The sequence below is a fragment of the Streptopelia decaocto genome (genome assembly GCF_964273445.1).
Source record: "Streptopelia decaocto genome assembly, chromosome: 6".
Classification (NCBI taxonomy): Eukaryota; Metazoa; Chordata; class Aves; order Columbiformes; family Columbidae; genus Streptopelia; species Streptopelia decaocto.
Window position 1 is genome coordinate 8,404,418 of NC_138660.1, and position 23,127 is coordinate 8,427,544.

The following is a 23,127-nucleotide window of genomic DNA, read 5'->3' on the forward strand; positions in this document are numbered from 1 at the left end:
GCCTGTTACTCTGCAAGGGGAAGCAATGCTATCAATGCCGCAGTGTTTAAAGGTAGATGTAAGCCAGTAGGCTGTTCAGAAATTCTTCCTTGTGGACCTGGAGTGCTCAGCACAATCCTCTACTGCTCATTTCATTGGCTCTGTGTTCTTAACCTCTGTTCATTAAGAGTGAGTCATACTGCACAAGACCTCTGCGAGCAGTTAAATCAATATCTCAGTTAAGTCCATTCAACCACTTGGCCTGTTTTAAAAGAAAAGGCAGCTGTAGCAATGAGATTCTGGCTACTACCACCCGTGGGTGTGTGGCACCCACTCTGGGCTGCATTTGCTCCCTTGGGAATGCTTCAGGAAATCACCCTTTTTGTAACAAAGGTGTTGAATGCATACGGTGCAGGCTCTGGGGTGCAGCCACATCTGTGCTGGGCGGTGGGCAAGAGAGTGGCCTGGCCACGGGTTGGGGAAGACCGTAATTCTTTACTGTAATTCTTCCATGTGGGCCCAGCTTTTGGGGCAGGGGGGTGTTGCAAAAAGACTTTAAGATTAGCTCTGTTGGGTTGACACAGTAAGAAGCAGCTTAAACTAAACATTTCCATTCCTGACCTGGATTCTTCTTTTCCAGGTACACCAGCTTGCTTTTATCTCACAGCTCCAAGCATGAGGAAGTGAATCTTCCAAGAGCTGATGTGGAAACATGGGAGAGCCTCACACCTCTTTCCACTTGTTCTTACCTGAGGTCTTCCATTGAAATTTTTTAAAATTTAAGGTCAGATTCTTCATCCAGTCTAGCAGTGCTGCCCAGATAATTGCCAGTAACGCCTACAGGACTCTTTCATATGTGAGGAGGCTATTTAGCTCACACCTGCCTGCCAGCCTGAGGAGCTGGCTCTGTTCCCTACGAGATCGCTCTGGCTCTTCTCCCTGGTGAGCCTGGTGCTGAGGGCTGGTGATCCTTTCATGTCCCGTGCGGGCCCATGGTGTAGTTCTTCTTCTGCATTTGTTCCTTCTGATCCAGGATGGTTCTTGCTCTTCCGGGGGTGTGTGTTCCCCAAGCTTCATCCACTCCAGTCATAAGTCCAGGAAACTGATGGAGATGGTTCCTCAGTGACTTGTGTGCCGGTGAGGGACCCAGAGGGGAATCCAGCCAGCCTGGGAGTGCTTTGGCAGGGAGGCAGGTTCCAGGGGCTGTGGTCACAGTGCTGATGACTGTAGGTAAGACAGTGATAGTTTTTGGGGAGAGAGAGGATGGGGAGAAAACCACAGAGCCAAGGAGCTGTTGGAGCTGGTGCATATGCAGTTGAAGAGGCCGTGGTGTGTGGAAAGGACGATGCTCAGGAAGAGCAGAGCAGGGAGTCTGCGTGGTGAGGATAAGAGGCTGGGGAACTGGAGGGGACACTGCGGTGTCCAGTGCCTGAGGATCAGGGGAGGGTGTTGGATGGTGACAAGGTTTGGACGGAAGTCACCGCTGGAGAGGACCTGGCGTGGGAGGTGCTGTGTTCCTCTTGTGCAGCCGAGTCCCTGTGTGTGAGGGCCACCAGAGACGGAGAATGGGGCATTCAGAGGGGTCTGGATGTGAGGAGACCGGGTAGAGGGGGATATGCCCTGTCCTGTCAGCTTTACTCGAGGGCACCGAGTTGTGTGAGTAGCATGAGGAAGGCTGGGAGGTGTGCAAAAAAGGACCAGGGCTGCCGAGAGGGAAGGGGAGCCCTGGGGCGCGCACATGGGAAGCGATGAGGCTGTGGGATGTCGGAGCACGTGTGGCACAGGAATGACCACGCGTGTGAAGCAGCATCAGCGGGTGTGGGGGGGGGGTACCCGTGGGGGTACATGGGCACATGGCAGCTCAGCCAGGACTGCGGGCGCACGGGCAGCACTAGGCTGAACATGGGGAACGTGGATGCAAAGCACAAATCCCAACCCAGGCGCGGGCAGGGTGATGGGGGCTGTGCCTCCCACGGGAGCTGCAGGGGCAGCGGGGGCTGTGCGGCCCTGGGGGCGGGCGGGTGGGGGCGGGGGGTCCAGCCCGGGCAGGGACAGGGCCCGAGGCCGTGCCCCTCGCGGGGTGCCCGCCGAGCCCCGGCCCACCCGGGGTACCGGCTCCGGGTGCCGTCCCGCCCCGGGCTGCCAGCTGGGGGCTCGGCGCGCGGCGAGGCCCCCGCGGGGCGCCGGTTCCGGTTCCGGCGGAGCCGGGGCGGGCGGGCTGGCGGGGGAGGAGCCGCCGGAGCCCGAGCTTGCGCCGTGCAGCCGGGCGGCGCTGGGACCCGGAGAACAAGGGGCGCGGGGGGACCGGGTGCGCGGAGGCCGCAGCCGGGCCGGGGCGCGGGCGGGGGCCGGGCGGGGGCCGAGGCCGAGCCGGAGGCGGCGGCCGGGGGTCGCGGGCCGCGCCGGGCCGGGGACGGGCGAGGAGAGGCGGCGGAGGCCTGGCGGCCGGGCAGGGGCGCCATGGCGGCGGCCGAGACCAAGATCATTTACCACCTGGACGAGCAGGAGACGCCGTACCTGGTGAAGCTGCCGATCCCGGCCGAGCGCGTCACCCTCGGCGACTTCAAGGGCCTCCTCAACCGCCCCAACTATAAGTTCTACTTTAAGTCCATGGACGATGACTTCGGGTGAGCGCGGGCCCGGCGGGGGGGGGGGAGTCCCCGTGTTCCCGCGTGGGTTGCGGCTCCCGGGGGGCGGGGGTCCTGGCTGGGGACACGCTGCCTGGGCTGGGTCCCCCCGCCCCCGGGGAAGGTCCCCCGTGCAGGGGCCGGGAGCTCCGGGTGCGGTGTTGCCCCTCGGGGCTGGCGGCCCCTCTCTGAACGGGGAACCGCATCCATCCTCCACCCTCATTGCCTGGGAGGGGGCGGGGATGGTGCCCCCTTGTTCTCTGACTGGGGGACGACGACCCTGGTGTGCACCCACCGTGTTACCTCTCGGGGGGGCTGATGGTGATACCCCCTATATGCCTTCTCTGGGAGGGGTGGTCCCTGTGTGCTGCCTCTGGGGACAACCCACATCCTCCCTTCCCCCATCCTCCCGTTTGCCCTCCAGCTCTGGGGAAAGCTGGTGGGGTCCCCTGTGCACCTTCTCTAGGGTGGCACCTCGGAGGAGACCATTGTCCCATCTGAGGATCACCCCCACGGTGTCTGGGCAGCACCTTGCCTGAGGGGGTATCTCCAGTGCAGCCCACCTTGGGGGGTGCACAGGGGTGGCGTCACCCCACGTATCCTACCCAGGATGGTCATTCCCCACCTGAAGGGCCTGGGCATCTCCCACTCTGCCTGCCAGGGGAGGGTGTCCTGGGTTCCCTCCACCAAGAGGGTTTGGAGGTGGTGCTCCCTCCATCACCCCTTCCCAGGGAGAGGATCTGGCAACAGTTTTGTTCTCCTACCACCCATTTAGGGGAGGAGGGCCATCCATTTTGGCATCTTTGTTCTCCACATCTTATCTTTGGGAAGAACAGTTAAAGGGAACTAGCTTTCTCCTCCCCTGTCTCTGTGGAGAAGGAGCGAGCGCTCTCTATGTGCTGCCCCTCTCTGAGCAAGGGCTGTGTCCAAGAAAGACCTGGTGTACCATGTGTCCAGTCCTCAGTGTGCGATGTCCCGTGCTCGATCTCTGGGATGGGTCTGTATGGAGGAGGGATGCAGTCCTGCCTCACATCCCATCTCCTGTGGGGTAGCTTTCTTCCAACGCTCGTATTTTTGTCGCTTCTTTTGTGCTACCTTTTGGTTCCTTCCATCACGTGTGGCTGTTTGTTTGGAGGTAAGGAGGTATATTCTGTCCCTTGTTTAGATGGTTGTACTGAATAATCTTCTGGGGACCCCCTGCTGTCTCCTACCTTCATAAAGTTGGTGGCTGTTCTGGGAAGCATGTACCACGTGAAGCCAACTCTCTGTAAGACTCTTAGTTCCCTCTCTATTTTATCCAGGCTCTTTCTACGTCTGACTCTCCTCTAGCCTTTTTGAGGACCTCCGTTTCCACCCTGTGAACGTAGCTTCTCTTGGCTTCCACAACATGTGACCCGTTACCGTTCTTCGCACTTTGGTATTTGAAAGAGTTGCATGATCCTCCTTCTGGATTTTTCCCTGCTCCCCTCTGAAGATTTAGTGTTTACAGTAGGTCTTGTGTATGGAGCCTGGGACTCCAAAAATTTCAGTTTTATAGTCTTCCTAGTGCCCTCTTATTGCGCCAAATATGTCCCTAGGCTGTGATCTTGGCTCGTACCCTACGTTGAACAGGGCTGAGCCTGTTTATGGCTTGGATGGAGCTTGGTGTGGCTGCCTCGGCAGAGGGTGCTCTCCTGTCTGCAGCCAAATTATACTAGTGCCCAGGTTCCCGTTAGCTTGGGAGATGCCAGCGTTCAGATGAGGCTTGAAATTTGGAGTCACTCCTTTGACCACAGTCTGGGATGCTTTGCCTCCCTAAATTCCTCCTGACCCAGTGGAGAGCTTGAGTGCTCAGAAGCGTCCCTGTTCTCTCCAGGCAAATAGAAGTCTCCAGCCCTCGTTTTCCATAAATTTCCTCAGCAACATCAGTTGTCTGTGGATTGTTTCCTGTCCCTCAGCTGTTGGGTGCTACAAAACAGCTGCCTCTCCCTGTCTCAGAGGGGACCGTGTTCATTGGTGGGAGAAGCGAATTCTCTGCGCATGCTGTTTGTAAACAAATGCCTTGGGATCCTTTGAAATGTTGTTCTTGAAGTGAATTCAAACTTGTCTTGAATGAAACATTGCCATGTGGGTGGGAGAGTGTCTGCGTAACTATAAACAAAGTTTAGTAATAAATAGCAGTGTCTCGTATTGGGAGGAGGGGTCTGGTGGCAGCAAAGTTCTGTGCTGTGCCTTTTCACCCTGCTCTGTTTCTTTAAGGCTCCACAAGAGGAGGCAGATGGTAGATTAATGAAGCTCAATGATAAAGCAGCATAGGGAGTTGTGGATGCTCGCAGGGAGAGGAGAAAATCACTCAAGAAGATGCAGCGAGTTTAGTTGCATCAGAAATGCATGGGATGAGATTTTTGTTGGGACCAATTCAGCTAATTCTTCTGGGAAGAGTGAACCTCTCTGGAAGGGAAGGTGCAGCTGAGGGAGGCTGGAGGCTTTGTGCTGGCAGCCTGTTCCTTGGCAAAGTCCTGCACGATGAGTTGTGTAGCTGGAGCAGCATGAGTCAAGGCCTTGTGTGGAACAGAGGAGAGAAGGCCTCTCATGGTGCCACCATGGATGCCCCATCAGGAAAGCTGTCTTTGCTCCTCTCCAGAGAGCTGAAGAACGTGCTGGTGGTTGGCTGGAGCACGGGGGGAACAGCCAGGGCAGTCCAGCTGCAGCCTTGTCTCTGAGGAGCCCTGGGGCCCCAGGCACCACTAGGAAGAATAATAGAATCATTTAGGTTGGAAAAGACCTTCAAGGTCAAGTCCAACCAAAATATTTCATGATCCCTGGTAATCAGTGTCCAGGAGAGAGCAAGCCATTGGTCTGCAGGGAGAGACAGGGATGGAAGGGCAGGAAGCACCTCAGCTGCATGGTCAATTAGTGGAAAGCAGGAGGAGGTTGACGACGGCTGTATTCAGGAGCTGTGTGCGAAGGAGGGGTGTTGTGCTCTCACACATGTACTGTCTCAGCCCCTTCCCTCCCGATGCCCTCTGCCCGGCGTGGGGGGTGTCCTGACTCTGCTGGGCTGGTTTCTGTCAGTTGGGCAGCAGTCGTACCGGGGTAAAGCCCCTTTGTGAAAGAAATGAGCTGCTAGCAGTGAATGGCCTCATGGCAGCTGATCAACAAGGAGGAGACCTGCAGATCCGATGGCTCATGCTTTTTGTCAGCGATTGGACCTTTTGCAGGATCCCTGTGGTGTAAGACTAAGTTCTTCTCTCATCTTGTTGGGAATGGACGCATCTCACCTTCCAGGGTCACCTGGAGCAAGACGTGGTCCAATATTTCCTCTCACCTCTGTTGCCGAGACTCTGTTTTTCCCTCTTCCTCCTCTTTCCAGGCTGCGGATCTCCAGCTTGGCATTCCCTTCAGCTCACCCCATCCCCAGGGCCGTATTACAGCTGCGCTCTTGGTGTGTGGGATTTTTCGTTCTTTTGTTTATCCTGTTAATATTTGTTTGCTCTGAGAATCAGGGCAGTGATGGAGCAGCTTCAGTGTTTACATCTCCTTGGAAATGCGAACTGAGGCTCCCCTTGGTGGCTGCGGAGCTGTTGGGCTATGCCAGGAGCTAATCCTAGTCAAAGCGCTTGGCTTCAAATTAAGAAGACCCCAGAATGATGTCACCTCAAGGAAGGAAGAGAAATGAAAACATTTCACGCACCCAGTCCTGGGGAGAGGAGCTGTGAGCCGCAGGAAGGCTGCGAGGTTTTGTTGCCTGCTCTACCCGTGCAGTGGGCTACAGTCACAAAATCTGACGTGAGCCAAGTGGTCTGGTGCGGTGACACAGGGTGCAGATATTTGTGCCCTTGTTTGCCTTGTGTCTTGCTAATCCCAGAACTGGAGACATGGAGGAGCTAAGCAAACTAATGGTGGAACTGTGGCTGTGTGTAGATGTGGTACACTCCTCTAGGACCTGGGATACGTTGTGTGGATGTGCCTCGCTGTGAAGCATGGAACTCCCCTTAGCCTGCTAACCTTGCCCTCATTAGAAAATGGAAAGGTTTTTTCCTACAGCTTGAGTCTCTTTATTCAACATTTCACAGGTAAGATCCATGTGCTGGTCAGCAGGAAAGAGCCTTTGATCAGTGCAGTGCTATGACCGCTGGTGAAATCCGTGTTCTCCATCAAGCCATCTGTAGATTTTTCATGGGGTTTTGATCAGGCTTTTAATTTTCTGTCTTTTTTTGTTCATAATCTGCAAAATGAAAATACTAACAATGCTCCTGTGCCTTGTCTTGTCCACTTGACACTGTGAGCTTCTTGGCCAAACATTCGTGTGGATCTTAGCATGGCAGAGCTCCCAGTTCCATAGAGGTGCTGCAAGAACTGTACTGGAAATTCTCCTGGGGACCTGTGCAAGTGGGAAGGGAACAACTGTGCTGATGGTTTGTGGTAGTTTGTAGTTTGCTGGGACGTGGGCTTCAGTGATGTGTAAAGTGTTGCCTCCTGTCCAAGTCCATCATGAGAAATGTACCTGTCTCTGGGCAGCATGGATCTTCTTGCCAGCCACGTTGGGTGCATGTTTGCTCCAGCTGAACTACAGGTTTGACCTTCTTCTCTGGCCAGGTGGCTTGTACAACTGTGAGGATATTCTTATATCAATTGAAATGTTAATTATTTTGACTCATTTTTTGCTTGTAGTGGATGCTGCTCGTTTTATATCAGTCAAAAGGTGTTCCCACAGCGGCATGCTAAAGTTTAAATGAAACCTTTCAAAGCAGTTTCAGTTAAATGAGTGCAATTTGTGCATCTAGGTAAGTCTTTAGCACCTGGCCTGAAGATCCATCTTGTCTTTCCATCAGTTCTGGAGTGCCTGAAGTTTGAATTCCTTCTGTGTGTGGAGAAAACACATTTTGCTTGTCTCCACCTTACTCTGTCACCTTTCCTCTTGTCTGGAGAGCAGAAAGGGCCGCTTATCTCAAAAGGGGACCGTCCCTCCCTCCCCATCTCGCCTCCTTGTTCTGCATTGCCGGGAGGACACCAGCGGTTCAAGGTACAGCGTTGGGATGGTGCTGCTCCTCCCACCACTGCCAGTTTCTCCCTCTTGCAGATTCCAATTTTAACTTCAGAGCTGTGCTGAGTGATTCCTAGGTCTCAGCTGTCAAGTGAAAATTGGTATCCAACTAATCACTGGCCCGATATCTAATCCAGACCTGCTTAATTATCACCTGCTCTCCAAAGCCGGGTACGAGGCAGTGATTAGGGCAACATTCTGGAGGCAGAACAAAGCGGGCGCTGCTGGAATTCCCAGTGCAGGGGTCAGATGCTGTTGGTATTTGGCGACCTCATCTCCTGCACATGTGCATGGGGAAATGCGTTGACGCTCACTGAAAGGCTGAGTGATTTATTTTTATTGCAGGGTCTTTTTGAAATTGATGCCAGCAGTGACTGTCCTTCTGGCTGGAAGTGTTTGGAGCCAGGGAAGGGATCCTAAATTTAATAAGCAGTGTCAGTCCCTCAGCAGTGGTGAGCCGCTGGCATGGCGCCCCTGCCTTTCCTGCCAGCTCTTTGTAGCGTGAGTTGGGGTGTTGTTTTATTTTGATTTTTGGAACTTTTTTTTTTAATATAATTTTGAATTGGAAACTGTCTGCAGAAGTCCTTTGCGTATCTCCTGCCCCTGGTGGAGAGTGCTTCCATGTCAGCGTGGAATTCATGCTGGGAGAGGCTGGCAAGAGGGCTATGAGCAAAAGGGCCTCCAAACCTGCCTGCGACTCCCTTGCATGCTCGGGTCCTTTGTGTTGCTTCTGCCCAAGTGACAGCATTGTCCTGGCTGTGAGGTGACCGTCACTCTTCTTCATCTTGTGGCCAGACCCTGTCCTTCCTGTGCGGAGGGCAGCACTTTGCCACGTGCGAGGCTGCAGCATCCCTGCTCCTGTGCTCCCCGCTCCGCAGGACGCACGGTTCCCTGCTTGCTCACACGAGATGTGCTGCCGTGGTTGGGTAGGGTCCACCAGAGGTTATTTTTGGGATATTTTGTGTGTTGTTTGCTGCAGCCTGTGCCGCTGAGGATTTGGCAGAGAGCTGCTAACTGCCGTCTGCGCTTGTGGTGGGGAGTTCCTGTGATGCTGCCCGTGCCGGGGGGTGGCCCATCGACGCTGGAGCTGCTGCTGGAGGCTGTTTCCAAGGTCGTGGGAGCGGCGGGGGGGCCGCAGCAGTGCCAGGGCTGGGGTGCAGATGGAGACGGTGAGCTGGCGGCGTTCGCTCCTTCCCTGGGTTGTATTGTCTGTGCCTGGCAGCGTGTGTCCTGCTGTGCAGACCCAGCTATTACTGACTCCGTAGGTGTCCGGCTTTGTCTGTTGTGGTTGAAGCTGTGCTCTGAAGGCCACATGGGATGGCAGTCACAGCCTGGTTTCTGTGCCCAGGGGTGGCATTTGGAGAGCCAAGTTAGCCAAGTCAGGCTGCAGACCAATTTCCCTAAGGCCTTGTCTGTACTACGCAAACAATGAAGCTTTACAACAGCTATTGAACTTGTTTGCAGCTAGAGCTGGTCAGAATTTTTTCTTTTGACTGAATGTATTTTCTCCCGAAATATGGTATTATGTTGAAGCCAGCATTTTTCTTGGAGAGGTATTGTTTTCAATTATGTTTTTGATGGGAATGTTTCTTAATTTTAAGCCTCTCTTGTCATCTCTGGAAAAAAAAGAAGAAGTCAAGAAACCTTTTCCCATCCGTGAGAAAGTGGTTGTTTTGAAGCAGTTCTGTGTTTTGAAATCAATTCCTGCACAGACCAAAAACCTACCTTGACATCTCAGGAATTGCCATGAAGTAAATCTGTGCACTCTGACTGTGGGGCAGCTGCGTCCCAACGTGGTTCAGTCCCTGAGGTCAAGGCCAAACACCGTTAAAAATGGCTCATAAACCGCCTTAATCTGGGTTGTGACCTGAGCATAGTTCATCGTTATGGGATGACGGTGTTGGACCCACTGCTCGGTCTTCTGACTTTTGAGTGTTTCACCTAGAACTTGGCTGTTCCCAGGTCCTGGGCCCACAGAGCGGGTGCTGGATCTCCTGGGTGGCAGTGTCAGAAGTGATGATCTTTCCTACACAGCTGGGGCGGCAGCGGTTGGTGTTGGACTCTGAGTAGGAAGGTGCTGGCTTGTATGAATGGAGGCAGATGGCCCATGAGCCCAAGGCCCTTGTGTACTGAGGCTTTGAGTAAGTCCCTCTTCTCTTAACGTGATCCTGGCCTCTGTCACCTGTGATTTCCCCACCTGGTCCACTTAAATTTGAGAAGAAACTTCTTCTCAGTAAGGGTGACAGAGCACTGGAACAGGCTGCCCAGGGAAGTGGTGGAGTCTCCTTCTCTGGAGACATTCAAAACCCGCCTGGACATGTTCCTGTGCGACCTCACCTAGGTGTTCCTGCTCCAGCAGGGGGATTGGACTAGATGATCTTTTGAGGTCCCTTCCAATCCCAAACATACTGTGATACTGTGTGGTCTCCCAGCAGGCAGAGACGTCTGGGTCTGCAGCCTTACGGCCTGAACGCTAGAAGGTGGGGTAGTTACCCAGCACCGTGCATTTGGGGATGCTCAGGGAAGAAGGGCACTGTGAGTATAAGCAAAGAAAATCTGGTTTCTCCCACAACTTTTCTGCTGCACAGATGTGTTTGGCCTCAGTCCTCTCTTGGGATGAGCATCAGGCCCTCCATTTAGACTGGAAGGCTGTATATTTAGAGGTGTAGGGGGCATAGCTAAAATTCCTCAAGTCCTTTTTGAGCTCGTGGTACTTCAAGTGGTGGGAAGGCTCTTGCATGCCTGCACAGCATTTGCTGAACTGTTCTGAGCTCAGGGTATCTGCTGTAATGAAGTGCTACTCCTCCACCCTTGACTGCATCCAAATAGATATAACAATGTTGTGGTTTAGGATATTTGATCTGTGTAAAAGCCCATGGAGGAGAGCTGGGCTTGCAGAACACAGCAGAGACTGCGCCTGCAGGAAGTTGCCTTCATGTTGTCACACCAGCTTTGCATCACGCTGCACATCTGATGAGGCAGCAGCCAGGGCTGTGTGTTTTTAGTGTTTCCTATTGATTTCCTCCTCTCTCCATCCCTTGTTTGTTATTCGGAGCCTGCCCTTCTGACCTGTGCTGGATGGATGGTGGTTTTCCAGAAGGGGGATGTGACACCACGTGTCCGTGTTGCTGTTTGTCCCAGGGTTGCTGGCTTGTTAGGCAGCAGCTGGCAAGTTAAGTAAAGCTTAATCCTGCCAGTGGCTGCCATTGGAAATTTTTTGACCAAATCCTTTTGTGAAGGTTTTTTTTGGAAGGCGTTGAAATAAGGTACAAATCTGGGAATTAGTCTAATCTCTGTGACTTTGCTTTGTGTGTGTGCTTATCTCTGTAATGCCGTGGTGGCCTTAGGAGAACATGTGAGCTCTTGGGCTGTGAATATCGCTGTCTCCAAGTATTGCATTAGGCAGCTTGAAGTGCCAAAGTATTAGTATCTCCCTGAGCTCCTTCTCTGAAGCTCTGTTGTGTTTCTCTTTCCATCTGCTTGTTGTTATTACTGTAGCACTAATGTTGAGCCTGTCCAGGAATGGGCTGGGATTCCTTGGAGGCTTTGGCAGGCAGAGATGCCCGGTGCTGACCTTCCTGTGCTGTGTAATTCTGCATCGTGGTGGAGGGTTGGGGCTGTTGTGGTTGTTGTATCAGTTATTTAGTAAAGAAGATGTGCCAGAGGTGTCGTTTTTCCAGTCACAGCCAGCTACCAAAGGCAGCAGAAGCAACATTTGGGTACCCTGCTCCACTAGGTCCTCTGTGTTAGCGATCCCCTCACTGGAGTATCTTTCAGTGTGTCTTGGCTAAAATTTGCTGCCCTGTGAGAACTGGAGAAGAAGATGCAGTGAGTGGTGGCTGAATCCCTGCCGTGGGAGTCCGTCCTTCTGGCCCTGGCTGAAGACGAGAGCTGAAGCGGGGAGAGGCTGCTTCGCTTGCCTTGGAGCAGAGAGCTGTTTCTGGGAGAGCTGGCACCAGCTCCTGTGTGGGAAGGTCTTTCCTCTACTGGTTTTTGACCTGCCCCATGGGTTCGGAGAGGAATTTATTTGCTACGTGGCCTCTCTGATAGCTGGCAGCTGTCTCTGTGATACCCGAAGAATTCAAGATCTGCATAACAGAGGCTGTGAGCTTTCCCTTGTTTCCTGATGGCTGGCAGCTCCTGCCGTGTACAGGCTGGTTCTGAGGACACTGAGGGTCTACCAGAAGGGTCTGTGTTTCGGGAGCTCTGGCTCTGCATGGGTTATCATAGCGGGAAAGCTGGAGCTAGCGCATTAGCCTGCCCACTCACTGGGCTTTGACATTTTCCCTCAGCATTGCTCTGACCTGCTTTAGACTCATGATCCTTTTGTGTCTCACCACCTGTGAGCAAACAGGTTGTCCCCTGCACGCTGTGCTGTGCCACGCTGCCGCTGTTGACAGCCGGGGCAGTGTCACAAGCGCGGTGACAAACGCGGCTCAGCAGGGCAGGGACGAGGCTGCTGCTGTGCTGAGGGCTGGGTTGGCCCCCGGGAGCAGCAGCTTCTCAAACTGAAACTTTTTTCAGAAGCTGTGGTGGATATGCAAACTCCGTACTTGTGTTTGCATACAGCTAACGACCCGTCCCACTTCATTCAGCTCTGCCTGGCTAAACCAGTATTTTAGTGCCATTCACAGAGACTTGCCTGTGGGCCCAGCTGAGGCTCTGCTATGCTGGAAGCCCATTTAGGGGCTTAATGCAGGAAGTTTTGCCATTGCACTGTATTAATCTGAATTTTTTCTTACTTGCTTTTGTAGCTCTGAGGAAGGTGGATTTTCATGGCTCTAGCTGCACAGCTGAGTCCTTCATTGCAGACCTCTCAGTTGTCTTAGACCTGTAGCTGGTAAATGCACCTTTAGGCCCTGAAGGGACTCCTGTGAGGTGGATTTTTCTTCCCCAGTGAAAATGTTTTGTTTCAGGTGCCGCCAAAAAGTGAGTTAGTTTGGGAAATGTCTTAAGATTATTCCCTGCCCAGGCATCTTGGAAGAGGCAGAGGAGTTCCAGGGTGGCAACATCTTCTTCAGCTTAGGGTACGCTCTGTCTTGGGCAGCTCCGACTTAATGCAGAGGTATGTGACATCTATACAGGGTGTGTACATTGAGTCTGGTGTGTCTGAGCTGGGTGAGAGTTGCACAGCACGTGTCTGTGCTTCTGGATCCCCCACGCAGAAACATGAGAGCCTACTGCAGCAGTCTTCTGCCAATATTGCCCATGTGGGACACTTTAACAATCTTTTAGTGCGTTCACACAGCGTCACTTTTGGTGAGGTTGGTATCTGTGCTCTGGTGGGAAGTTGCATGGCACACATGGTCTCCTGCGTAGCAAGGTGTGTGGACTTGAGGCGGGGACTGTGTCTGGCCATGTTATCTGTAGGGACCAGGTGAGGTCCTGGTTGGTCAACACATGGTGCTCGCACTAAGTGTTCATGATGACTTTATGTGTGACTAAAGGAGATTTCATGGGGTTTTGATACCAACATCACAGATGATTGGGAAGCTCAAAATTAGGGTCTAGTTGTACCTTGACTTATCAGCAGATCCACAGACATGGGAAATGGCCCTATTGCAGTAATAATGTGTGATGAGTCTTTCTGGGCTGGCGTTGGGAATAGTTAATGTGTAGAGTGACCGATTCAACACAGTTATCGAGCTCATGGGATGTGTACGGACTGCAGACAGGTTGTGCTGCCTTCCACTGCACTTTTCCATCCCTGAAGGACCTGGGAATCGGTATTCGTGGCTTTAAGACCCTCCACGAGAGGAACATTTCACATCGTGTGTGACGGTGACTTCTGGAGGTCACTGACTGTTCTCCGGCCTTTGGTGCAGCTGTCAGAGATGGCAGGTGGGAAGGTTTTGAATGGTACGTGACAGGGTCAGGCCTGGGAGTTCACAGTGTCAAAGAAAAGCAGCAGCTCTGAGTTGGACTTGGTCCTGCAGAGGTGGGGTATATTCCCACAGTGATCCAAAGCACCGTCATCTTCTAAATTGTGGGGAAACTTACCCTCTTGTTGAAAAGGCAGCTGATGCCTGGTATAGAGCAGGATCCGGACTGAGTTCTGTACATCAGCTCATGCAGACTGCAGACTAATGCTGGTCATCGCTTATAGCCGGGCTGCTTGCAGGACGCACCTGCCTTCCAGATTGAGACTGTGGCCTGCGCCCCATTTCAGTAGATCTCTGTCACTCTTTTGGAGGTGTCCTGGGCAGGTGATGGTCTCCTGACTGCTTGGAGATTGCTTTGCGCAGTAGAACATCAGTCAGGTGTTGGAAGGAGTCCTGTGGACCAGAGCTTTCATGAAGGGAGGAAAAAGGAGTATTTTCATTGCTGGGAGTAAACCAGCAGCAGGGTGGAGACAGCTCACATTTTTCCTGCTTCTTGGCTAATCAGATTCCTTTCAATTTATAGCAATCGATTGGCTCCTGCTTTATGGCTCTCATCCGCTTTCTGGACCTCTAATTGAGTGAGTTGTGTGCCAGCACACGCTCAGCTTGGTTAGGACTGGAGCATCTTTCTTGTCTCTTTCCTCCAGCGGTTGAACAGTATTTGCTTGTTTGCTGGGTGCTGGCTGGAGGGCGAGCTCGGCTGGCCTGGTAGAGGATGCTTGGTAGGAAATTGCTTATGTTGTTCAAGGGCTCAGCCCTGCATCTTTAAGAGAATTTGGTAAAGATGACTGGTGTTAGCTGAAATAAATGAAGTGTATAAAAGGCTACTAAAATGTGCTCTATTTGCTGTCTCTCTGTACAGGGAATTTCTTGTACTGTCCCCTCACTGACACCATCAGAAGCAAGAGACCAGGTGAAACAGCTAGCCTTCCTCTACCTTTGATGGTTTCTGTCTACTAGCTGACCTATGTAGGAGCTGATTGTTTAAACCACTGTTTTTCTCCACATTATTCCTGGCTTGCTGACAATTTCCTGAGAGTGAATATTACAGGTTGAACCAAAAATTGTCCAGGGCCCAAAGGTGAGAAGGGAAAAAGAACGCATGTCCCTGTCCTAGAGATGGTCAGAAGTGGTTTTTATGAGCATTCAAACCTCTCCTGTGTCTGCTGCCTCCTGCATTTTGGGACCAGAGGGATGTAGTAACACTGTTTGCCTTTTTTTCAGAGTGCTGCAATAGCCTGGGATCGGGGACAAAGTTCTTTCTTTGCTGCCATGCAGCTGTTGTGACTCTGAAAGGCTTTTTGCGTGAGTCCTTCTCATTGTCTTTGGCAAATGTTTTGTGGTGGAACTTAGTTTCGAGCTTTATTAACTCCCTGTTGGTTTTATAGGGGTTCTCTGGATGTCTTATAGACCCAGTTAGCAGAGATGTTGCTGATGGTAGCGCAGCTGGATGGAAGAGTAGGTGCACTCATCTAGAACCTGTTATCCCTCAAGGCCCATTCCCACCGGGTAGGACGTTGGGCTGGTTTCCTTGGGAGACTCTTGCAAAGTTGTTTGTGCCAGGAGAGAGTAACGTGAGCTGGTCAGTGTCTTGAGGGCAAGACACGTGTGGAGGCTGTTTTGTCATCTCCTGGTGATATGTCATTAAATACAAATTAATTGTTAACAGGCTGTAGGAAGCAAACCTCACTCCTCCTCCCCACAGACATCTGCCTTGGTCGGTGCCTTCCCAGAGCTGCTCTGGGGGCGGCTGGCCAGCAGAAAGGTGCCCCCAGAGCAGAGGACAGGGCTGCTGTGCTGGCAGCCCGGGACAAGGGGGTGCTGGCGAGCGGAGTGCTCAGTGACACCTCCCTGCTTGCCCAGGTGTGGAAGTCCAAGCTTTCAGACTTTGTTTCCCACCCTCCCCCTCTTCCCGTTTCCCCCCCCTCTTCTCCTCTCTCGCTCTCCCGCTGAGTTGATGCTTTTCCAGGAATGAGCTGTACTGCTGGCCCAGAACATTCCACAGCAGCAGCGCTTTTTTGGCAGGAGCCTCGCCTGCTGTTAAGAAAAAGCAGGACTGACTTGGCGTCCCTCAGCTGAGGGCCAGAAAAGGAAGGCCTGGTCCTACCTTCCTCAGTGTGCACGCAGACACTTCACAGACATCATGGTCCTCTCCCTTGCCTGTTATCTGTGTGCCAACATCACAACGTCCCCCAGCAGCCCTTGGAGCCCTTTACAGCTCCTCACTGTTGTCTTAACCAACGTGGAGTCCCTGGGCGTTGCAAGGGAGCCCGCTGCTTTTCTAGCCAGCCTGGAGAAGAGTGGGTGACTTCTGCGAAGAACCGCATGGAGTTCCCTGTGGAGGTCAGAAACCTCTTCCATGAGGTCCTTGACAAGGTGGTGTTTTTCCCTTTGTTTTTGCTGCCTGCAGTAGCTGGGGGAGCCCTTTTTTGACCTCCTGGCACAGTCCTTTTCTCTTGGCTGGCTGCAGCTGCTGTGTTGCAGGTCTGCATTGTGGGCTCTTCCCACCATCAGTACCCAGACAGAGCCAAGTGTCACAGCAGACCAAGCCTGCTGCAGTTTGCTTGCCGTCTCTCCACAGATATATGAACTGTAGCAACTGCGTCAGGATTTTACCCTGTCTCATACATGTGTCTGCTTTTGGCTGAGGCCTCTTTGGGCCTGTTTCCTATCCCACCTTGAACACAGAGCCAGCTTTTGATCACTGCTATGTCTGTGGATGTCTCAGTTCCCTGAAGGTCATTTCTGCAGATGTTTAGCCTCAAATCTTTCTTTGTCACAGTGAGTCCTTACACTTGTACCCTTGGGTTGGGTCATACAAGCTCTTAGAGTTGTTGAGGAGCTGAAACTGAGCTACCAGGGCAAAGAGTCTGGCTGGGCTTCTGCTGGGAGTTCCCGTTTGTCCTGATTTCCAATTCAAAGAGACTGAAAGTGTCACTGAACCTTTGGGGGCCTGGAGAATGCTTCCTTTGATGTCTCTAAATGTCCTTCTAGGGGTTGGAAGCATCGCTTGGGCAGGGCGAGATTAATCATTGTGGAGGTGCTTCCTCCAAGGGGCCTGTCGGGCTGGTTTGCGGAGCGGCGCTGCAGCCAGATGGTCACTCTGCAGATCAAGGCGGGAGGGACAGTCAGGGCTCTTGGGCTTGCTTTCAAATCAAAGTCTGTAGCTTTGCTTTGATAAATGCGGCTCCTGGACAGGCCTGTGAGGTCGGGTGGCTCATTCCTAAATGCTGTTCCTTTTCCAGTCTTTGGGCTAGGTGGATGGGAGATCTGTCCTGTCATCTCCCACTCAATGATGCCTGTGGGACTGAGCACAGCACAGGGGAGCAGTGGAGAATACCCTTGTCTGGGGCCTTGGGAGGGAAATTAAAACGGGGAGTGACAGTCTCTGCACTCCAAGAACCCTACTCAATCCAGTGCACTCTGCAGTTTGTACCATGTACTCCTCCTCCTCACATAGGAGGTAAAAATACAGTGAGGAAGACCTGAAGAAACCTCTGGCTTACGGAGACGTTCAACTCAAATCCTCTAATCCTGTTTGGTGTGCGCTCTTTGCCTATGAAACCCAAAGTCTCACCGATACACGTGTTTGCTGGTGAGTGTACTCTTTGATTGGGCCTGTAGCCCTTTGGGGGATTGTATCCCCATGGGAAGCACATGTGTTGTGTCTGGGCTTAGTCTAACAGGTGAGTAGTTCCTATCCAAAATCCCAACTGTGTCAGAGAATTGCCCTGTCCAATTTTCTCCTCTGGTGAAATGGCTGCAGAGCTCGTCCCTGCAGGTCCAGTATCTGATCTTGCAGAAGAGAGAAGGATTTTGCTCTAAAACTGGGAGAGTGCTCACATTTGGATAGTAACAGATGAAGGTGCTTCATTTTGCCATGCAGCATTATTAATCTATACAATCATTTGGAGACAAGACATTCCTGCCCTAAGAGGTGTGTACTACAGGTCTTGAAAATGAGATCACATTTCTGGTGTGTAAATCCCTAAAGCTTGTGCTGTTGGGTAGAAATGTCTCATGATAGTTGTTGTTTGGTTTGGTTGTTTTTGGGTTTGTTTTTGTTTTTTCCTGTTTTTCATGGTTCTGCAGGCTGTAGGAGATGGGGGCTGTTAAGGGCAGAGGAGTGATCAACCTGATCTGTGCACTTTTGGGGGGTTGTAGTAGAAGATTAAGTTTAACATTTAATTTCTGGGCTTTGCAATGTTGGAAGAAATGTTGCTGTTCTGTGAAGGTCTTTCCTCTCAATAGTTCAGCTAAATGAAGGAAAAGTTGGGGTTTTTTTAATCTGCTGTATTAGCTTTACATCTTTTAATGTGAAATTGTTGCTGCTTGGTTCTCTTCTCAGTCTCCACACCTCCCCTAGTAATAGACTCCTCCTCATCCTGGCTGTCAAGCTGTCTCACCTGCTCGAGGGGTCCCCTTCTGTCACCTCCCTTCTTGGTAGTGACCCCCCCACCCCAACTCCAGATGCAGTTTTTCTGATCACCGCGGCTTCCCATGATTGCTGCTCGAGTATCCTCCCCATTGTGAGCCCTTAGATGGACAGGCTGGGGGATGGACCGGCAGAGACAAGCAGCGATCGCTGCTGAGCTCCAGCCTGCAGCTACATCTGAGCTTCAAATCCTTTGTCCTGGATTTCTTCTTTCCCTGGGCTCCTGTTACTCCATCCAAGTTCTTCTCTAGGACCTCACTGTGGTTAGCGGGTCCCGCTCAGGAGAGACCAGAGCTGGCTGAAGCCAGAAACTCCATTGTATCCGCAGCCTGGCCTGGGCTGGAGGCCACCGAGGGGAAGCGGGAGGCGGCGAGCGCAGCAGCTGCGCTGGTGACGGCTGCGCAGCCCGGGGTCTCTGACACGCCGCAGCCGTCTCCGAGACTTGGGTTTTATGGCCCCCTCTCTCTCCTGTGTGCACACTCTCTTTTTTTCTCCACCTTCCCTTCATTCCTAGGACATGACTGCGTGATATGAAATACCCTCTAATTTCCTGAGCAGGGCTGGGGCTCCCTGGAGAAGGCAGTGTCTGTCTGCCTGTCCCTCGCCCACCTCTGCATCCTTCTTCCAGGCTGCTCCCACTGGCAGGGAGCGGGGGAGAAGCTGGGAGCGTGGCATCTTCCAAAGCCGCGGGGAAAGGCTCTGCCGGTTCTGTCGGAGAAGCCGGCGGGAGGGTAGGGATGGAGCAGGGGCTGGAGACCGAATTTCCTCCGCTTCCCTCCCTGCTGCTGGGGCTGCCCCTTCCCCTCCCCCAGCTGCATGGGAGCAGATGTGCTGCTTGTGTCAGCCCTGGCAGCCCCCTCTGCACACCCCAGCCGGGCTGCTGGCAGCCAGAGCCTCGGCGTCTCCTCCCCCCAGCTTGGCCCCGTGTGGCTGGGGATGGTGGCTGAATCATCCGCCCACTCGGCCTGCCTCCCCTCTAACCCTCCCTCCCTCCTTCTTCCCTCCTTCCTCCCTCCTGCAGGTCTCTTTGTTGGAAAATTCAAGGCAGATGAGTGCTGTGGAGTGCTGGGCCTGCGGGCCAGGCGGTGAGCCTGCAGCTTGGCCACAGCATGGCGGTCGGCCCTGGGGACGGCAAGCGCCTGGTCTGCTGGGTGATTCTCCGCACAGAGCAGCAGCGCCGAGGGGGCTGGACCCCCGTGCTCACCGGGGAAGGCTCAGGCTGCCTCTCCCTAGAAGGGGTTTTTCCTGGCCACTGTTCTCAGCTCTGTTGTGCCCAGGCCCAGCAGAGCTTGAAACACAGAAAAGTCTGAAACCAGGCTGCCCTGATGGATGGTAAACTAAAAGCAGTCCCTCTGAAATCAGCCTGGGGAGATGTTTTCTCTGGGCTGTGGTGGCTCCTACCAAAAGGAAAGGCTTTTAGAGAACCGAGAGAGTGTGTGCTCCTTCTGGGTCTGCTCTTCTGAGATTCCTGGGCTCAGACCCTATTAGCTGGGGGCTTTTCCCAGCACATCCACGGGACAGTTTTCCCTCCCAGCACATCCACAGGACAGTTGTTTCATCTCATGGCCGCCTCCCCATTCCAACGGCAGAGGAGAAACGTGGCACCGCTCACAGCTCCCCCAGAGGCTGCTTGGTTGGTGACTTCTGATGTGAACCTGCAGTCTTGTTTGTATGAGAAGTGTGAGTTGAAGAGAGCGGTGAGAGGTGGGGGGAGAAAGGCTGCAGCCCAGGGCTGGGGCTGGAGAGGAATGCAGGGCACAAATAGCTGGGACGGTGCGAGGGGTGACAGATGTGAGCAAGGCTGCGGAGATATTCCTGCTCAGCAGCGTGCCCGACTCCAGCGCTATCAGTTTTTGCTCTGTAGAGTCTAAATATATAATCCATTGTGCACTGACATCTGGGTGATAAATAGTGATAAATAATGTAGTGGCTGAGGATGGAGGGAGAAAACTGCTCCAGGGTGGAGCTGACCCCTGGGATGTCTGAGGCAGCAGTGGGATAACAGGAGCAACAAGGGACCAGCTCTCAGGACAGAAGGAGCTTGTTCTCCATCAGACATTGTGGTTGAGGGTGGGGGGAGTCCTGAGGGTGGTTTTTCTCTGTCCCCACTGAAAGTGGAATAGTTCATTTGTGCTTAGCAGTTGGTCACCTTGACCCTGCAAATATATCACCCACAGGCAGGGCTCTGTGTCCCTGAGCAGCACTGAAAATTGGCTCTGCCTGACGTTCTCTCTAGGAATTGGATGAGGTCCAGGCTGTTGGCGACAGTATGAATGGATGCTGGTGCAGCCAGGCCAGGGTGCGTGTGTGTGTGAGGGTAAGGAGACGACAACTTGCCTGCATTGGAAAAGGTTGATGTGGGCACTGAAGAGGACAGATCCTGGGGACACTGCCTGTGTCTGACAGACTTCCTGGGCTGCAGGGCCTTTGGGCAGAGGTTGGCGTGGGCCATGCTGAAGAAGCATTAAGCCAGCAGGGTTCTAATCCAGTCCTCACTGCTCCTTTCCTGCCTTTTCCTGCTTCTCCATCTGTGCAAGAGGAATTAACACACATCCTGGGAGTGGATTAGACTGCTCAAACCGTGACCACCTTGTCTGCCTTCTGGGGATGGGTAGCGTTTGTCCAGTCCCTTTGCTGGCTCTCCAGTTTGGGCAGGGATCTCGAGTGCCAGCTGCCAGCAAGATGTGGCAACGCGCTGCCATTCACCCCGTGGGACAGCCCTGCGTGACACTGGCACAACCAGCACGGCCGGCAGGGTGGAGCGAGCCTGCTCCCCGGGTTTTGCTCTTCCAGCTCCATTCATTTGCCTTTTGCTGATGCCGTGTGAGCGTCAGGAGCCTCGCCGTCCTGTTTTCAGCAGGGAGCCCGGCGTGCCTGTTCCCCCGGTGTCCTGCCTGTCCATGGCAGTGCTGGGGCTGTGTGACAGTCCGGGGCCATGGGTCACAGCTCCCCGTCTCTCCCCTGCATCCTCTTCGGTTCCGCGTGAGTTGGGGACTGGCCTGGGGACCCTTCAGAGCTGTTGATGGGATCCCAGCTCTGTTTACTCTGTTCTAGTTATCGATAAGCTACTTCTTTTTAATACCTACTTTCCCTTGGTTTCATATTCATTCTTTTCTTTTCCTGTTGGATTCTTTTCCCCCTAAACATTATTCACTGTTTAGTTACTATATTATTTTTTTAAGCACAGTATATGTCAAGCTACCTTAAATATAGTTCGGAAGGGGAAGTCAGTACCACAAACTACTTGTAAGACGTCTTTGTATTAAATAAGAGTGCTTAAAATGTTGTCATTGAGTAGAAAAGAAAATGAGCTTGTTAAAGGCTATGTTGCTGTTAAATTTGATTTATCAAAGATGGTATTATTTGAACCTGGTGAACTGACAAGTTGTTTTGATTGCAGACTCACTGTGGAAAATGCATTTAGGTGCCTGGTGATATTTAAAACAGAAAGAAGACATTTTCTCTTCAAAGAAAACTGATGTTTTTACTGTTGGGGGAAAAAAATTATCAGTGCTCCCTCCGCTGTTTGTGTAATGAGGGAACATGACATTGTGGCACAACTATAAAGCTTGAAGTGATGTTGAAATATTATGTACGTAATTAAAAAGCAACAGTAACATTTGGGAGGCAGCATGTTTAATGTATTTCACTTTCATCTATTAGAAATCTCTGGCATAGGTTGTGATTCTTTCAGATCGTTATGAAGAGGTTTAAATTATTTATTTCTTTAGAAATGAGCAAACTGGTGGAAATATGCGTCTGATTTTTTTTTTTTTCTTTAATTAAAATGTGAATGGGGTGATAATGCAGCTGGATGCACACAGAAGAGCCTGTTCTGCCCTTGTCTTCTCCCCTCCAGCTGGCTGGCCGTGGGCGTAGGAAGCCGTAGCCTGGCAGCAGGAGGGGGCTGCTGCTCCTCTCCCTGCCACATCCCCAAACCTGGGCCTGGGCTGCCTGGTGTTGGGTACAGACACCCGCCTGGGAACGCCTCCTTTTCCCCTGAAGCCCTGGACCCAACTCTGACTGCCTCCTCTCCCCTCTGCAGGGTGGTGAAAGAGGAAATTTCCGACGACAATGCCAAGCTTCCCTGCTTCAATGGCCGGGTGGTGTCCTGGGTAAGCAAGCACCTTCTTCGGTATCTCGCTGCTTGTTTCTGCTCTCTCTGAGAACCACTGGGTGCGTAGTGCCAAGTCAGGCACTGGAGCTGCTCCCTCTGTCGAAGCGCTGATCGCTAACGAAGCTGATGAGCTGGGTTACCCCGCTCCAGTCCCTCAGCTGGAGCGGGGGCTGCGTGGTGCTGGGTCCCCCACACTGGGGAAGATGCGAGGCATCTCTGTGGAGAGCTCGCCGTCACTGATGCTGGGCAGAGGTGATGGTCACAGCCTGTCTGCAGCGTAACCCGTGTGCCCCTACGGCAGGGTCGACTTTCCAAGGAAAGTCCTGCTCCGGTGACTGGCGCAAAGGGCTTAAGTGACTTTAGTGCTGGTGAAGCGGACTGGATTTGACTGTCCTGAAGACTAAAGGTACTGCCTGGGCAGCTGCAGGACAAGCTTCTCCCTCTGTGCCATGCCATGCACATGCTCTGTCCCCTGCCCGCATGCCTCCCTCTTTTATTTTGTGGGGGGAAGAGGGTATTCAATCTCCATAGCCCATCATCCCTTTTTCCCTTTGCCGAGCTGCAGTTTGGGCTGATGAGGGTGTGTGGATCTACACCAGGAGCAGAATCAAGACCCAAGTGCCTTTTTCCAGAAGCCACCAGAGAGCCTCTAAACAGTGAAAATCCTCAGAAAATCAGGCTGGGTCAGACCTAATGCTGCTTCTGTCCCTGCACCAAAGAGCTGGGCCTCGGCTGGGGTGCCACAGAGTGGAGGAAGGGCAGGGGTGACAGAACAGGCAGGTCCCCTGCTGCCCCACAGGCTCCCTCTAGGGCAGTGGCCAGGGGAGCAGGCTAAGGGAGTGCACTGGGCTCTCACGCAAAGGGCCGTGGTTGCCCTCTCTCCAGTGATTAGCTGACCCTTTAAAAACAGCCCCTTCAATCCCCTGCCACTGCTGCATCTGCCCTGAGACATCTCCCCACCCTTCCCTTCCCAGCTCCCTGTTGTTTTCACCAGCTCTGTGGGGAGTCCCAGAGGCTCTGAGCCCTTTCTGTTGCTCTCTTTTTACCTGGCGTGCTTTTCC

At 52.9% G+C, this 23,127-nt stretch overlaps 1 protein-coding gene across 4 annotated transcripts in view; it reads left to right on the forward strand.

Annotated features, from left to right (window-relative positions):
- The first annotated feature begins 2,346 nt into the window (after nt 1-2,346).
- Nucleotides 2,347-23,127, forward strand: part of DVL3 (dishevelled segment polarity protein 3) — a 32,481-nt gene continuing 11,700 nt past the window's right edge. For all 4 annotated transcript variants that reach the window (XM_082055124.1, XM_082055123.1, XM_082055126.1 and 1 more), the window contains exons 1-2: nt 2,347-2,606; nt 21,995-22,064. In XM_082055124.1, coding sequence (XP_081911250.1) covers nt 2,440-2,606; nt 21,995-22,064 — 237 coding nt within the window. In that variant the 5' untranslated portion in view covers nt 2,347-2,439. The remainder of the gene's footprint in view (nt 2,607-21,994; nt 22,065-23,127) is intronic.